General features: G+C 30.7%; 1 protein-coding gene across 1 annotated transcript; it reads right to left on the reverse strand.

Annotated features, from left to right (window-relative positions):
• Positions 1 to 10,571: 10,571 nt before the first annotated feature.
• LOC145314315 (uncharacterized) lies at positions 10,572 to 14,655 on the reverse strand. Its single transcript, XM_080154185.1, has 4 exons — positions 14,513 to 14,655; positions 12,655 to 12,927; positions 12,347 to 12,425; positions 10,572 to 12,123 (listed from the first exon to the last, which is right to left on the reverse strand). Exons 1-4 carry the CDS (start codon positions 14,577 to 14,579, stop codon positions 11,097 to 11,099), a joined length of 1,446 nt encoding a protein of 481 aa, XP_080010311.1. The 5' UTR covers positions 14,580 to 14,655; the 3' UTR covers positions 10,572 to 11,096.
• Between the last annotated feature and the right edge of the window lie 4,501 nt (positions 14,656 to 19,156).

Consider the following 19,156-nt stretch of genomic DNA (forward strand, 5'->3'; position numbering starts at 1 on the left):
ATATAGAAAGTTAGGATTTAAAGCTAAAGGGACAGTTCAATTGTTTTCAAATTCATGCAGTTTCTTCACATTTGAAATTGTACTCGCATTAATACGGCAGATATTTCATTAGAATAATAACTATACTGTCGTTATTTTACAAAAAAAAAATCTGCACGACTTTTTAATGATTTTTTTAGTAGTGAAGCTATTCTATAATTCAAAATATCTGGTCGTCTTTTAGAAATGTCATAAAGAAAATTTCAATTTCTTGGCTTGTATTCATATCAGACGGCTGAAAATTTTGGCAGAGTATCTAGTTTTGAATCATGGAAAGAAAACGAAGTAGCAGGTTTTATAATATTTTCACAGAAGCTTTTCTCCTATTGCTTGCCCCTTTAAGATATATATCTTAACCCTGCGGGGCATTCATTAACTTTTAACCTAACCCAAAATAACCTATCAAAAGCTACTGTGGAAATACGACAAAACTCGCTACTTCGATTTCTTTCAATGATCTCTAGTTTTTTAAATTAGTTGGTCTGTAGGTCTATCTGTAATGCTACAAGAGGACAAATACATACACTAAAGTAACAGGATGTCTGTGTGTCTGTCTGTCTGTGTGTCTGTCTGTGTGTACCGAAGGATCTCGCTAACCGCTGAACCGATTGGGTTCTCCTTAACAGGGTAGATTCTCATATGTCCCGGGAAGGTTTATAACTATTTTGGGGGAGGGTACCACCACCCTCCCTAGAGAAATTAAATTTTTTTTAAATTTACCAATTTTAGAAAGAGAGTTCAACGAAAAATAAGCGTCAAACGTAAATTTTTTTTTACTTTTTCTTTTAAAATCTAAAATAAGAAATTGAATTATCAAATTCGACTCTCTCCTCCTCAAGTGCCCCTAGAGGCCTCTAGGGGCGTAGCCGCTAGTATTATATATCATAATAGGGAAATTTTTATTCTATTTTCTTTACATTTATTGTTTATCTCTACCGAACATCTGCACATCAACTCACTTTGTCCATTGGCCCATCCATAATTTTTGTTGTTGTGCTACGCTAATTATGGTTGTTGTTATCCTTGTTTTGATTTAAATGCATACTGACTCTTTTTTAGCTCTTTGCATGTATTTATGTTTTTAGAGTTGATACAGGATAAGAAAGATAAGAAGATGTTTCAATAATTGTTTTTCATTAAAGAATCACATTATAATTTCTGCTCTGGCTAGCCAGGTTAATTGTTGTGTTAATACCATTTATAAATGTCTTAACAAACCACTTAATATATGTGTATGTTTATTTGACAATGACATGTGTACCTTGGCAAGAGACCTTAGAATAGGCCAGTTAATCAGGGATCCAAAGGGATAAGACAATGGCCGATAAATCGATGGACATCCCCAATGATGATATACAAAATTGCCCCATCTGTAACGTAAAACTTGTGGTTGAAACGTTTGAACAAGCAACTAAATAAAGCAACCAATCAAAATTCACTAAAGTCCCAAAAATTGTTAAGCCGACGAATAAGAATACATTACTATAAAACTTTGGGGACTAGTGTAATAAAAATCCCATTGTCCCCTCTCTTTCTGCCAGTTAATAGTTAATTATGCACAATTTTATATTAAGTATGTGGTTTGTCGGTCAGTAATGAATTAACAATCAAAAGGGCATTTATGTAAAAAAAATCGGAGAGAGAAAAGGTATTTTTCTCTTTGAGAATTGGGGGATACCCACTTCATATTCTTTTAGATGAGAAAAATCAAATACCACTAAACCCTCTCAGGACAAATATTAAGCCTCCCTTAAAATTGTGGAATGATCAGATCAATAGGGGGAGGGGATTAAGGGGTGTTTATCACTCTCAAATTTTAAAATCCATTAATTTACCCTCCCCTCCCAAAATTAAAAGGAATAAGATTACCCCCCACAAACATTGAAACCCATCATTTTACCCCCTCAAAAAAAGCTTTGACGGCCTTAATCAGACCAGCCGTTTTGGAGATTTTCGCATGAAAAACGTGAACAACTTTGTAACGTAACATTGACAAAGGTTATCTAATAAATATTAAGTAAATAAAAAATATTATCTCTTAGCTTAAAATGATTTAAATACAAAAAATAACAAAAATTACGCAATCATGATTTCATAAGATTTTTATTAAAATGTTGTCATATTGATTTTTATATTACCTTGTCTGGTTAGACTTTGATGGCCTTTTTGATAATAGATTTTTTGGCAGCAAATCTACTCTACAATATCACACGGCGGCGGTTAGACATAGCTTTGTATATCTATCTGTTTTTAAAAATGGGAAAAGTGTGTATCTTCTCTGTATATATAAAACATTAAAAAATTTTCTTGGTTATGTTGAAGGAACAAAACTAACCTTAACTTATATGAAGCTTCCAGAAAAAATATAAGTTAATCGGTACAATGGAAAGTGGCAGATATAAGGAGAGACAGACAATAAATGTATAAGTATAGATGTATAACCCAGACAACTTTTAGTCTGCTAGTAAAATGCTTTCTCCTTATTTGTAGCGACTTGGCTGTGTTAATATTTCCAATGCTATTGACATATTTAAAGACCCTTGGTCCCCACCCCGTGGGTAGAGTAATTTATATCTCGTACCCCCTCTATTCTTTTATTTTAATATACAGACAAGTTTCTTTAAAATATTTGAAACACATTATTACATAATATTTGAAAGTTAGTAATATAAGCTACAAATGGACTCTATCTTTCTTGTTTGTATATATTGTGTCCTGTGATTATGGGGGCGTGCGTGAGTTAAAGCTGTAAAATTACGTTGATCTAAATATTTTACCAAAGGCCAAAGTGCAAAACTATTTTTGTAGAAGGTATAGCTTAATTTTCTCCGCTTAATATTATTATGGCTCAACTTTTTAGATTGATGCTATTCTAGTTTTTGTGATTTGTGTACTGTAATTGCAACACAGGATGTTATTCAATTTTGTCTTGTAAGTAAATTATTAAAAAATTAAACAACATGTTTAGTAGGGAGGCTACTTTATAATTTGAAATGTCCGTCGGTTAAAAACCTGAAAATGTGCATTTTTCGGATGCTATTCATACAATATGGCTGGAATTTGTTGTCAAGATTTACTTTATCAATTTGCATCAAACATATAATTTACTTGGTCCTTTAGTCTGCCGAAAATGTTACAAAAGACCAATACATATTTTATGCAAAAAGGTTTCGTGATTTTTTATATTTATTATGAAAATGTAAGTTTGTTTTTATTGCTACCCAAATTATTGATTTTGTTATCCTTGTTTTAATATGCACTATAATAGTACCGTACTATTACTTAAACAAGGATGACAACATCCATAAAAGCGAAGCTCTGAAACGGACATTAACACTTGTATAATGTCAGAACTGAATAATCAGAATGCGAATGTATAAGAGTCAAAGCAAAATTGTAAGTAGATCTGTTGAAAAACTGCTTGATACAGGATAATGATTATGGACATACTTACATTTTTAGGACTTGATTATAGAGTTGCTTCGCTTATAATATTGTACTTTGTTGTCCCAGGATCAGTATACCAAAAATCAGACCAATCGGATAATTAGGTCACATACAAATTTGTTGTTAAAAATGTAAAAAAAATCAACATGTTTAAAATGGACGTACGGACATTCTGGTAATGATTATAGAGTTGCTACGCTTTCTAAATCATACCTAACTACTAAAGGAATCACCATGCAAAATTTGAAATCGATAGGACAATTCTAACATGTCTAAATTAACGAAAAAAGCTATCCGTGAAGGACGGACGTACGGACGGACCGACCCTAATTATAGAATTTTAATAAAACATATTTTCTTTTAAATTAATCAGTGTAGATACTTCATAGTTATACGACAGTCCATATTTCTGTGTTTTTCTGCAGCATATATTTGAGCCATCCAGACTTTTAATGGTCTGATGGTACTCTTCATTACAACAATGACAAACAACCAACAAATTGATAATATGGAATTTTTAAAATATAAATGGAAATAATTGGTAATTATTTGACAATTTCTCCCATACTTTATATATGGTTTCGCAATTGACAAAGCAGTAAACTTACAATTTAATTTTATACATCCTAAATTTTGTTTGTAGATTTTATTTTTCAACAGCCCAGCAACAACCGTTTAATACAGCTCTGTAAGTTACATTAAAACTTTAAATTTTAATTCACAGAGCATGATAAAAACTTCATTCGAGTTTAATCTGCGTTTATTACAGGGGAAAATTCTAGTGTTGGTCCGACGCTTCCATTTCTGATAGTTCTTATTAATTCAGATATGTAAGATTGTTGCTACGCTTTCTAAACTGTACCTAGCTACTTGTAGAATCAGACGTATTAAATAATTTAATATTAATAGATGGAAATGGAATAAATAATACATTTCTCAAAAAATAATCTAATTTGTAACCCATTGGCATTTGAAAAAAAATCTTATCAAAATGTAAAGAAAACATAGATGAAACCATTCAAAAAAGCAAAGCTTTAAAAGCAGACGGTATAGTAGAACATACAAGAAGGTCTCACGGGTAGGTTAAAAATGACAAACATTTTTAACGTGCATTGTATGGTTTTGTATCTATGTTGCACGTCAAAAATGTTTGTCATTTTGAAAACTAGAGGAGATAAGCTTTCCATTGGTATGACTAAATCTTTTTAGGATAACTATGGGCTGTGCAAAAAAAAGCCTACCCTAACATTTTTTACCTAATTTTTAGAGGATTTTAGGCGAAAATAAAAATAAATATTTTGCGGATTTTCTCAAAAAGCGCCCAAAATAAAACTTGATTTTTACCTTTTCCAGTATACCAAGACATGTAAGGACATACTTATCTTTTATGACTTTTTAAAATAAAATGCTTTACTATGTTGTTATTGTCATCATTATTCAATAAATCAGATGGATAGGATGAATTCATTAAAATGTGAAAAATTCTTTAAAGAAAAAATAATTCAACATGTTTTAAATGAATGTACAGACTTTCTAGTGATAATTATAGAGTTGCTACGCTTAATAAATTATTCTAACTGTTATAGTAATACCAAGTTTGAAATCGATAGAACAATTCTCCTCAATTTTTAAATATTTTGTTTTATTTCTTAAATATTACAATATGCAGACAAAAATAACTCATGTCATAATTTGTTGGAATTTCTTCAAAATTTATAGAATATCTCAGTCTAACAGACAGGTCTTTCCTTAAAACTATGAATTGGCGAGCACAGGTTATTGTCGGAGTGGTGCTTAAAGTCCACCAAAAATTTTTGACAAATTGAGGGGGATTTATTACAGAGGGGTGTTATTCTATTAACCAGGGGTTGGATACATCCCCCTAGGTGTCAACCCTCTATACAATTAACATAATCAAATGTCAAAAAAAAAACATTTTACTGGAGAATTGACGTGTGAAGCATGCAAATTTCTTTCATGTCCATCTTAATTTTACCAGGGTTGGATACATCCATATTCTGCCCGCCACTGCTATAGTGATGTGTAACTTGTTTTGGTAGAGACGGACAAAGAAAACAGATTGTTGATTATTGGTCAAATGTAAATCAATCGATTTTATTATTTGGAAGTTACACCAGAATTTCATGCACTCTGATAAGGTAATGCCTGCAGCTGGTTAAAATAACGATACCCCCCATCCACATACCCTCCTACTGGATGAACGAATTAACCAATGAATGAGGACCTCATATTACACAGATATGGAATATCGACCACAAAGATTTTTTTATCCAATCTTGACAAGTGAGGTATTTTTGGAAAGAGGAATATACATAGAAAACGCCTATGTAAATTAGAAAATCCGCAGAAATCATATTTGCCAGTTATTTGCAAAAATCTGCAATGTTAATTTGCAAAATTAATTTCTTGCCTTAAATGACTTATTTATAAATAAATCTTTTATGAAATATGTTTATCTATAAGTTTAGAACATACTTAAGGCAAAAAAATTTCTTTAGTGTTACTTTTTTCACCCTATATATGAAAACAGTAAAAGTGTCTGACTATGACGTCAGAAAAAATTAACAACTAACCAATGAGAGAACGCTATATATTTTACCATTATGAATACTGGCTTCTCATTGGTTAATTGTTAATTTTTTCTTACGTCATAGTCAGACACTTTTACTGTGGCCCTATATATAAAAAAAGCAGTTTCTCACAATTTATGATGAAAAAAGGTATAGGAACAAAAAATATGTTTTTTCTTGATGTAAACACAATAATTGGCATAAAATCTATCATCCTAAACGTAAAAATCATATATAGAATCCTTTTTAGAGCTAATATAGTGCAAAAAGTAACCAAGACATTTTTGCAAAGTATGAAAATCTAAAGAAAATAGTTCTTTTTGATTTTGATATACATATCAGATAAATGGATATAAAATTAGTGATCAAAAACTATAAAACAAGTTGTAACTTTTTTCAACCATATCATTGATTAAAATGCACTTTTAGGTTTGCTCTTTACCAAAGTTGCACATAAAAACTCTTTTTATTAAGTTATTAAACAAATAAATTCAAATCAACAATTAGTCGTTTTTTATAATGCCATTATGTAGTTGGTTTTTTGACATTTATTTTGTTTAATTTCTTCATAAAAAGAGTTTTTATGCACTACTTTGGCAATTCTTAAACCTAAAAGTGCAATTTAATCAATGACAGTGTTGAAAAAACTTATAACATGTTTTATAGTTTTTGATCACTAATTTTATATACATTTATCTGATATGTATATCAAAATCAAAAAGAACTATTTTCTTTAGATTTTAATACTTTGCAAAAATGTCTTAGTTACTTTTTGCACCATATTTCCTCTAAAAAGGATTCTATATCTGATTTTTACATTTAGGATGAAAGATTTTGTGCCAATTATTGTTTTTACATCAAGAAAAAACATATTTTTTGTTCCTATACCTTTTTTTATCATAAAATGTGAGAAACTGTTTTTTTCATATATAGGGAGAAAAAAGTAACACTAAAGAAAATTGTTTTGCCTTAATTATGTTCTAAACTTATAGATAAACATGTTTCATAAAAAGATTTTTTTCTAAATCTGTCATTTAAGGCATGAAAATAATTTTGCAAATTAACATTGCAGATTTTTGCAAATAACTTGCAATTATGATTTCTGTGGATTTTCTAATTTACATAGGCGTTTTCTATATATATTCCTCTTTCCAAAAATACCTTACTTGTCAAGATTGGATAAAAAATCTTTGTGGTCAAGATTTCATAACTGTGATTAGCAAGAAAAATTGACGACAAATTTTCCCTTGTCAATATATCCAAAGACAGGCGGACAAAGAAAGTTACCTTCTCTAAAATGTTGTCATATTTCAAAGAAAAAATATTCGGATCAAGTCAAGCTGAGTGTGCCAATGGCAACAAGTAAAACAGAGCGTGCCAATATTCACACACAACTATATATTTAGTCAAGTAGAGTATGCCAATATTCCCCCAAGTAAAACATAGTATGCCAATATTTCATCAAGTAAAGCATAGTATGCCAATAGTTTATCAAACAAAGCAGCATGACAAAAAAATTTTAAAAAATGAATTTAACATATTTTCCGATTTATATTATAATAATTCAACCTATAGTAATGAAATATATTCTTAGTGTGATTGTTTCATTAATATCTAACTTGCCATATTTTACAATTGCTCGAAAAATAATTTGGGTAACTAGTGGAAGAAGACAGGAACTAGTGAAAATTAAGCTTGTAAAATCTGGTGCAAAGGAAGGCTTAGATGTTAAAAATCTGAAGGAACCAACAGGTCTTCGTAATTCTTGTAAAACATATTTGTAATTATGAATTATAAATTCGAAGTGATGTGTTTATTAAAAGTAAAACTTTTCTATAATTAGGGTCGGTCCGTCCAGAGCTTTTCCCGTTAATTTAGACATATTAGAATTGTCTTATCGATTTCAAACTTTCCATGGTGATTCCTGTAGTATTTTAACTTTGGTAGGTATAATTTAAGAAATGTAGCAACTGTAATATCATTACCAGAATGTCCTTAATTACGTCCAGTTTTTCAACAAATTTACTCCAATTTTGTTTCAACTTTTAGACATTTTTATATATTGTGATTATTTTATAAGTGTTAATGTTTGTTTGTCCTAGTGACCTATTCCAGTATAAGGATCTGAATTGCTATTTTAATTTAGTTGAAATCTTCATATACTTTGAAATTTATTTTAACTTTTAAATGCCATTATAGTTATTTAAAATGTATTTCTATACAAAAAAACAAACAAATATTATTGTGGATTTAAAAGAACATCATAGAAAATAAATAAACGAATAAAACTTGTTTAAATAATGTTAGATCTTTGAGAAAAATAGAGAGTTTTATTATAAAATATTAAAATATGAAGAAAAAAATTAGGCTATGCACATATGATTTAAACAAAGACGTGGGACTCTCTATATAGGTATAAATAAATGATATCAGGTCGAATTTTCAGAGTATTCTTCTTTTTGACTAAAAAACCTATATTTTACTAAGAGCTCTTTATTCCAAGTAGCAGAAAAATTACGAAAATTAGCTTAAACCATTAAAATTTCAAAATAAAAGATCTAACTAATTGATGGACTGATATGGTTCTTCTTTCAATGAAGCTTCTTATTGGTCCTTTAAAATACCATGATTTTGCTACAATAGTTTTTCTTTTTAAAACCTAAATGTAAAGGAGATTTTCAGCTCTCTCCTTCCCTCAAATTCCCTTACAGACATCGAGGGGGGGGGGGGGGCGTGGGTGGAGCCGCTAGTATATATACATAAATTATTTCAAAATTTAAGAAAAAGCATAACTTGACAAGTAAAGCAGAGTATGCCAATATTGCTCTAAGTAAAGCAGCGTGTGCCAATTTTCCCCCTAGTCAAGAAGAGTATGCCAATATTCCCCCAAGTCAAGTAGCGTGTGCCAAAACAGGCTATTGGCATACTCAGCTTGACTTAATCCAAATACTCTTTTTGCAAAACTTGGTTTTAGAACTGTTTTGTTTAATGTCCCTTTCTTTTATTACTAGCGGCTACGCCCCTAGAAGCCTCTAGGGGCACTGCACTGGTAGGAGAAGGAAAGTCGACCTCATCCTATTTAAATTTGAGTTTCCAAAGAGTTATAAAAAATATTTTTCGGGGGAGAGGGGGGTTAAGACACCCTCTCGAAAAATAGTTTAAAACCTTCCCAGGACCTATAAGAAGCTTCGCTGTAAAGGAGAACAATATCGGTTCAGTGGTTAGCGAGATCCTTCGGGACAGACAAAAAACGCTTACTACTTTATATAATAGGATTATTTGGATCTAGTGCAGTTCACGGTAAAATGTAACGATTTTCTCCAAAAATCTATGACCTTAAAATCTGATAATGGTCAAACGGTGGAATGTATAGATTATGCTCCCACAATATTTTGATTAAAGGAAGCCTGCAAGAAATACCACGCTTTAACTGCTGAAAGACTGCCACAAGTAGACCTAATACCCCAAATTTGAAGCCTTCAGCTTCTATAACAAAAAAGTTCTAGGCATTTTAAAATGACATTTTATGTACAATGGAAATTTTGAAAGAATTACAATGCTCATGTTGTAAACTTTGAAATTAAACTACGTGGCCTAGAAACAAAATTATAAGCTTATTTTTGTCATAAATTTAGGTTTCCAGTAACTAATTATATTTTTACAATAAAAATACCCATTTTGATAGTCAAAATCATTAAAAAAAATTAAGTTTTACTTGCGTTGTACCGAATGTACTGTAGCCAATCAGAAGGCTGAATCAGCTTAACAACCAATCACAGCTAAGCTTGTATTAGTTTACCCCTTTTTTTCCTCTATGATTTTCGTTTAAAAATGCAATTTAAATCGAATTTTTTTCATAGATTTTGACTATGAAATGTGATGTTTTTATTGTAAAAATGTAATCAGTTACAGGCAATCTAAGTTTCTGACAAAGATAAGGTTATAATTTTATGTCTAGGCAACGTAATTTAATATTGTTTTTTCTTTTATGAGCATTGGAAATCTTTCAAAAATTCCATTATAAAATGCTATTTTGAAATGCCTAGAACTTTTTTGTTATAGAAGCTGAAGGCTTCAAATTTGGGGTATTAGGTCTTCTTGTGGTAGTCTTTCAGCAGTTAAAGCGTGTTATTTCTTGCAGGCGTCCTTTAACAACAGAAGGCCTATACAAATAATCTGGAATGGACATAACTCAATAATGTACAGTGTACACTTATCTCGCAGTGAACATAAATACATATTTTACGAGTTTTTTTTTCAGAGAAGCTTTCCCTGTGCTGCGTGCATCATTGGATATTGACAATTTCCGATTATTTATAGGCTTTTTTATATCACCTAACACGGTGTGCGGGCGTTACTTGTACGTTCAGCCATTTTGCATGTTAAACAGCCTTTAAAATTCATAGATTTTTAAAGATGATCGTTACCAGAAACATTTTACCGTGAACTGCACTAGATCCTAGTATTTTAATATGATTTTATGTAAGTAAAGAATATGGCAGGGGGTGTAAATATATTTTTATATTTTATTAAATATACATTTTTAATATTTCTATACAATTAATAATACATAATATATAATGGAACATTTTCTAATCATATGTAATAATCATGGTAAGCTTAAAAATACAACATTATAATAATATACTTTTCATTGCTTGCATAATAAAGTATTATTAACATTATTTCATGGTATAAAATCACAAAAATAAACACTGATATGACAATCTTATTGCATTAATAATAAAAAAAAATGTTGAAAATGAACATTTTAAAACTAAAACCAACTAAATACAGGTTGACTCCACTACAATGAGGGCACGTGTGGTCACTGATGATTTGGAGACAATACCTTCTCTAGCCAAATGTTTATATGTATAATAACTACATAATAAATCTAGTCTTTTTCACACATGGCTCATGGATTAATTTTTTTAGAATTATCTCTTTCTCTCTTTTTTTTCTCGATGCGAAATTTGTATCACAATTAAAGTTATTTTTCATCAATGATTGTGCTTCTTAATCAATGAATCCATCACTATTTGATAATTCCAGGGCATTAATATCAGAATCAATGTGGCTCTCGGGATCAGACCTGCCGGATCGCAGCAAGTGGTTCATACCATTTACAGCCCGACCAGAGCGTAATAAATGATTCATTCCATCAATTTGGCTGTTGTAACTTGACATGGGCTGTTCTGATGACCGGCCGGAACGTAGTAGATGGCTAAATCCTTCTGATGACCGGCCTGACCGCAGTAAATGATAAACAGCATCATCAGTTGATTGAGATGAACGTCCGGACCTTAGCAGATGATTGATCCCATTTGAAGGGGATCTGCCAGACCGCAGGAGATGGTTAATCCCATCATTTGATCTTCCTGATCTCAGTAAATGATTAAATCCTTCATTGGCTGATCTTCCTGATCGCAGCAGGTGACTTATGGCATCAGATGACCGGCCTGATCGCATCAAATGATTGAAACCATCATTAACGGATCTGCCAGAGCGGAGTAGATGATTGAACCCATCTGAACTCCTACCAGATCGCAATAAATGGTTAAATCCATCAGATGACCGCAATTGAGGGATGTTTACCCGCCTCTGTTTGGCCAACCAATCTAAAGCTGCTTGGTTATCTGCGCCATTCTGTGTAGTAGCTGAACGTCCCGATCTAAAGAACATACTTCTTGAGGGAACAGCCGCACGGCCGGCTCTAAAAAAGTTGTTCATTCCAACTGGTGATCGGCCAACGCGGAAATAATGGCTATTTGCTTTGCCGCCATATCTGTTAAATGATCTTCCCGCCCGAAAGAAAAAACTCATACCTGGCCGACCACGGCCATATCTTAGCAAGTCAGACTGTCCCATGAATGGATCTGATCTGCCTTGCCGTTGAAGCATTGAGTTGTCATTGTCTTCATTAGTTTTGGCGGGGTTTTCTTCATCTTCACTAAAATTGGCGGCAACAATGTCGTCTTCTATATTGTTGTCCTCATGTGAACGGCCAGAACGCATCATGTGCAGGTTTCCGTACAGGTAATCCCTAAAATAAACTTAAATTAAAACCTACATTTAAGCAACAAAAAAAAACACAGTAGTAAAAAATAAAATAAACTTTTTTGACATATTTTTATATTTAGTTTGCACAAAAATCCTGAAAAGTTTTACCCACAGCACAAATAAGCATTCTGTTGCAATGCATTTATCAAGTAATACAAATAGAATTAACATACTAATCAATTAAATGAATTGTGAGTTGTTTTTACCTGGCTAAATGTTCCTTACTGACTCCATCTTCTGAACCAGAACTATCATCAACATTAGATATATTCAAGTCCTCCTCTTCTAAAATAAAATAGAATAAATATTTAAAAACTTTGCTTTATGTTCATTCATACTTAAAATTTCAATTTGTAAGGAACAGAGTTATTCAATAAATATTCATGTAAATTTGTGTGTATGAACATTGTCTTAATTGTAAGGCCCATAAAAAAATTTACAAAATCTTATCCACCTTAGTTTAAGATCGGAAATATTGCGAGTTCTCAAACATTTTTTTGGTGTTTGTTTATACCTGGATTGTATAGAAGTCCTCTAAGCGTAGGTACTGGCCTTACATACAAGTTCTGCAGGTACATGGGCTGCTCTTTCTCTAGATCTGCTTTACCAACACTTCCATCGCTGTTTAAATGCTCCTCAATCTCATGAATTGGCGGCGGCCCACCACTGCGTTTGCCCACCGAATGGCTGAGTGTGTCGGCGGCAGCTGGCATAGGAGGCGAACTCCGTTTACCGGAGCGTAGCATGTGCACACGTCCCCAGGCTCGGCGGCGGATTCCGTTTTGGCCTGAAAATTAATAAATTGTTAATTTTGTACACATTTAAATAATAATTAAATTTTGAAATAAAGTTTTTTTTTAACATCCTAATACCTCATCAATTACCATCTCTAACCTTTCATAGAAAAATTGCATTAATTTGTAAAAATAATTTGTAAAAATAAATGTGAAAAACCTTGCAAAAAATTGCAAAAATATCATGAATGATTCTATCAAATTTTCGCGGGTAAAAAATATTTCGAGTGAAAATTTTGTTTGCTCAGATTTTTTAACATATTGTAAATACTTCAAAAAGGCATCATGAACAATTGAACTAAGAAGCTGGCAATAATACTTTTGATCTTATTTTCTTTTAAATAGGTTCATGATTTTTTAAATTTTGTTTTAAATCTGTGGTTTTATGTGAAACGTGAAGAATTTGGTCGATAAAATTGTGAAGTATCTCTTTATTTTCTGGTGGATTACCCCACAATATTTAGCAGAGATCATATAATCAGGGAGGAAGGGAACATTGAACTGTCTATTGCACTAGTCCCCAATATTTCAACTACTAATTGTAATCTACAGAAGAGGTAATTTCATGTATCTTTTGGGTACGTACATTGCTTTATCGGCCATTGTCTTATCCCTTTAGTTCTCTGCATAGAATATAGTTTGGATAACTATAGATGAATATTAGGGAAGCTTTTTCTATATCATTTCGGTCAAAATTTAATTTATTGAAGAAAAGTAATTGTTATCATTGTGAATTTTGTGTATAGTTATTGTAAGCATATAGCTCTAATTTTATTTAGATACATGTTTTATCAAAGAAAATCATATACAACCATTTCCATTTAAATTTAATGTCATGTACTAGATAATATTTTTATTGGATTATCATTTAATTACTATACCATAAGATATACTTTCGGTACAACGCATTGACACAAGTAGAATACAGAGTCTTATGTTGATATAATTACAGCAAAGAGGTTTGATAGGGGATATTTAAAAAAAGACTTTCAAACAAGTGATGTGTCTAAAAATACTTTAAAATATCAGGAGAAAAAACACTATCAATACAAACAAATATAATATATCTCAAAGATTTGTTAAGCTTTAAAATTTTGAGGAAATTGAATTTCAGTTTTTCTATCCACCACATTGAAAACAAGACAAGAGGGGATAAAAAACTTATCAAAAATATGAACATTTTATACCCAGTAGATATTTTTTGTATTTGAAATTTATAAAATCTAAAAGATTATTTTTTTCTTATAAAGTAGATAAAAAATTAAATGATAATCAGAAAGGTTTTAAAAAGACAATTATAAAATTAATCTTTGAAAATAAGTTACTTTGACTAATTATCAGATAATATTTTTTGTTGTTGTAAAAGATTAAATTTATCATTTTTTTGTTGCAAAATTACTCTTTGAACAAATTGATCATCTAAAACATAATTTTTAAAATTACTTCATCATATTTTACTTTATTTATTTACTTTTACTATTGGAAACTAAACTTGAAAGATGACTTGTATTTGTATAGGACAAACAATCATATATTATTTGTAGAGTAGCTGCACTATAAACTAATAAAACAACAAACCTGAAACAATTGTGAAAATGCTATAGATGGCTAATACTAGGCATAAATTAACTCTTGGCTGCCACATAACTAAATGGTTTCTGAGCACTATCCAACTACAAGCAACAGTTTTATAAACCCCAGTATTTGGTTCTTTGGTTTATAGTTAAAGAGACGGAGGTGGGACAGAGGGGTGGTACGGAGAAAAAGAGAGGGGATAAAATGAACGGAGAATCACTAAATTGACTCCGTCAAATGATATTTTATCCGTACGGAGATCATACGATTGTTTCACGGTTGATCTTTTGAGCGCAAGAAATAAACTAGTAATAGTTCAAAGAAAGTAAAAGTTATAATTAGGTTTTTTTATGCGTGGAATTACTAATTATGAATGTAACTGGTTACAATAACCTGTTTGAATCTGGTTTATTACCCATGTACTCAAAAAATTGGATGTATAATTATTATATGATACTTAATATATGTAGAATTTATTAGTTAATGCATAATTTAACCCACTTACATTTGAAAGAATTAAGATAACTTCAATTCTTCTCTCACGATTTTCAACAAGTTATAAATTTTTGTAGTTCAAAGTTCCTTGTGGCTTGAGGTGCAGGCACTTATTTGGTTTGAAAGTTTTAATTTACTCTTCCTTTTTTATCACCCAACTTTAAAAGTATCTACTAAATTGTCCCTCTTTTTATTCATGATAACAAACCTAATATTATAGAGTAGCTACGCTACTAGAAAAGCAAAAGCTATAACGTGGTTCATTTGGCAAAATTGTGACAATTCTAAAATAAAATTGGACATATTGAACACTAGTTTTATGATAATGTCTGGTCCCAAGAGAGACATTTTAACCAATAATACAAATAAAACGTGGAAAAATACAAATTTCAGGTTGGATTGCTTGGAAAGAATGGAAAATGGATTTTATGAATGTATCCTTAAGTAATAATTTTTTTTATGAAATTTTGAGAACATTTTAGTAACAATAAATGTATGCATAATCCCGACAACTACCTGGCCCAAGTGGATGAGACTCTCTCCGTCTGCAAGCAAATTGCTTTCTGTTCTATTAGGGACTTGGCTGTGTTCACTGTATATATTCCATACGCATTTAGCTCATATCAAATATCAGAACCAATACAAAATCGGGATAGGTTCCCCGCGCAGTTCCCCTTCTATTCTTTGACTTTAATATATTTAGTAACTCATATTTCAATAACTAGAGAAATTGCGCTATGATAAAAAGAAAGAAGCCTCATAACCCAGTTAAGATATAGTGAACAAATTTAGTGTATATTTCTTCAGTGGCGTGCACAGTGATTTGAAACCTTGAGGGAAAGAAGAAAGAGAAAGATAGTTCTTCCTAAAATCTTGTTTCATGGGGGTGTCAACGTCCCCTTTCTAACGCCGCTGTATTCCCTAAAGCTCATAAACTACATATCTAATTATAAAAAAGTATTTCTTCTTTTCTGGAAATAAATTATTAATATTTAAGTACAAATTGGATAAAAAATAATGAATGTCCTTAAAGTAAAAAAAAAATGTTTGCTTATTACATTAGAATACGTAAATGACACCATATTTAGCATATTAATTATCCATTTTTTTCTATGAAGAACTAAACCAAGGAATAATTAAATAAACGGAGTACAATTTTTTTCTCCATAAAATTTAGTTAAAGTTCTTTTTCTTTTTGTAATGCAAACTTCAAATATTTCATATAAGGAACCCAGTAAGAGTGTCGGACTGATTATGACGTAAAAATAAAAATTAGCCAATGAGAGGCCGTTATTGACCAATGGTAAAATTTATAGTGGCCTCTCATTGGCTAATTATTTTTTTTACGTCATAATCAGTCCGACACTTTTACTGGGTTCCCTATAAGCATTCCTATCCTTACAAAAGTAATAACCTTAGGGGGAATTAAACGGCAATTGTTCCATCCCTGACTGAACATCATGAATGTTTTTTATCCTAAGATTTTTTGTTTGTTTGTCTGTTAAGATCTCGCTAACCTCTAAACTCGTTTAAGGTAAGCATCCTATAGGTCCTGAAATTGTTGTAGGCTCTTATTCTACCCCCTCTCTCCACCTTTAAATACATAGCCGCTAAAAACAAGAACAGGTTTCTTTTATGGTGATGGGTTTAGGCAGTCTAACGGCATCAAATTGGCAGCTAACTAAAAATTGCAGACCTAGATATTTAAAATAAGCAGGGATCTAAGTGGATAAGACAATGGCCGATAGATTGATGTACATCCCATTTGATTCGATGCACAAAATTACCCCTTTCTGTAGATTACAACTAGTGGTTGAAACGTTTGGGCATTTAACTTAATTAAAAAAAATCTCCAAAGTTGCTAGGAAACAATTAGGAAAACGTTACTAAAATAACTTTGAGGACTAATGTAATAAACAGCCCATTGTCCCCTTCCTTCCTATAAAATAAGGCTTTGAAAACCTAATCTAGTATATAACGTTTTTATCAAATTTAGCTACAGTTTTTGATATTGGGTAATTTAAACTTTTGTTCATTTACTTTTACCCATTTCCCATGATTTAAGACTATAAACTATTTATAATATGGGTTTTCCATGGACAGTGTGACAAATTAGCAATGAATAGCTCAAATAAAAAAATAGGAAATACTTTTTTAGTATCGAAGCTTTTTATAATTAAGGTCGGTCTTTCCGGAACGTTCATCTTTTTTCGTTAATTTAAACATGTTAGAATTGTCTATCGATTTCAAACTTTGCATGGTGATTCCTGTAGTAGTTAGGTACGCTTTCAAATCTGTAATCGTTACCAGAAAGTCTATGTCCATTTAAAACATACTGTTTTTTTTTACTTTTTTGGCAACACATTTTTATATGATATTATTATCCTATTCATCTCAATTTTGGAATAATGATTCCTATTACAAGAAGGTACAATGTTATAAGCGTAGCATCTCTATAATCAATTTCTAAAAATTTTACCATGTCCTTAAACAGTATCCTGTATTTCAGCAGTTTTCCAACCGTGATTTAGAAACCTATGAAATCTAAGTATCGCTATTCTAATAATGACATCATTTTGAATTTAGCTTTGATAGAAGTTAGCAGGGGAATATAATAAAAACGGCGTAGAAATAAGAAGAAACCAATCGGAAGTTAGGTGCTAGCGTCAACATTTCTTTACTATTCAGATAACAAATAATTCATTAACTAATTTCTAACATTTGTAGTGTAAGCTCTGAATGAATAAAACAATCATGGCAAAATAAATAAAAGCGAAGCTCAAAAAAAAAACAATTGAGAAAAAAATAATATGCTTTTACATAAAAAAATTTGTTTAGAGTGTAAGAATGCTACACATTGTTTTAGAAATAAAATGAAATATAAAATTTACACATTAATCATTTCATGCAAAATATGAGAAAAAAAGATGGAGATACTTGAAAACAATAGGATGATTCTTATACATATGTTTACAGCACCCCGTTAGAACGCAATAGCACACATAAGATGTATAATGCCCAATTAACCACTTCAAATAAACAGACAGATAAATTTAGTCATAAAGAAGCTGATTTACTAAATTTAGGACAATTTATGCATTGATAAACATTCTTTTTGTTCTAATTACATAATTACAAAATATACACTTTACTATAGAACGTTTTCAGGAATTGTAGAGTGAAAATAATTATCAAAACGGCCGCAGCTAGGACTGTCTTAAAATGTAAACGAGCACGGCTGCTTTCTAAATAAAGCGTTCTTCTGATACTAAACAAATCAAAAAGCGGCTAACAAAATCAGTTTAACTTATAATTTATATTTAGATTTCCGCGGAAAGCTGTCTATAATATATCAAAAAGGCCAGAAAACAATGTTGTAAGTAAAATATATATTTATTATTTAAAATGACTGTACAACTGAAATACATATGGAATAACTAGAATACAAAAAACATAAAACTATTATTGATAGACATAGGTATTAAGGAAGCAGTGCCTAAAAAATGACGCCATACAATACAAATGACTAATGATAGGCCAGTATACACTTTACCATTGATCAATTAAAATGTATGCTGGCCTATCTTTGATCATTTGCATGGCGTCATTTTTTTATTGCAACTTTAAGCTGCTTCGGTATTAAGCCTTCTAACAGAGATAGAAAAATAGGACACAATCTTTTTATATTTAATTTACCAAAACATAGTCTTTCCCTTGAAAAAAAAGTCAACGTTTTAATTGAAAGAAAGTTGCAAAATTTAAATCAGTGGTCAAAATATTGGAATATTTAATATTGAAATACATACAAAAAATAACTTTAAAACATATTTTAAAGTAATTTTCTAATAACTTTAAAACATATTTTAAAGTAATTTTCTAATAACTTTAAAACATATTTTAAAGTAATTTTCTAATAACTTTAAAACATATTTTAAAGTAATTGTCTAATAACATGTACAATTTTACAGCAAATTATGATAATTACGTAACATACTAATAACTGCAAATAATAAAAATCACAACAAAGTAACTAGTAAATATTTAATAATCATTATTAACATGTAATATTTTCAGTTATAAGCAGGAATCTTAAGGAATTAGACAATGTATATATATTAGACTTCCATACATTTTTAAGTTGAAAAGTTTGGA

The sequence above is a fragment of the Acartia tonsa genome, chromosome 3 (genome assembly GCF_053477335.1).
Source record: "Acartia tonsa isolate MP-2025a chromosome 3, ASM5347733v1, whole genome shotgun sequence".
Lineage (NCBI taxonomy): Eukaryota > Metazoa > Arthropoda > Copepoda > Calanoida > Acartiidae > Acartia > Acartia tonsa.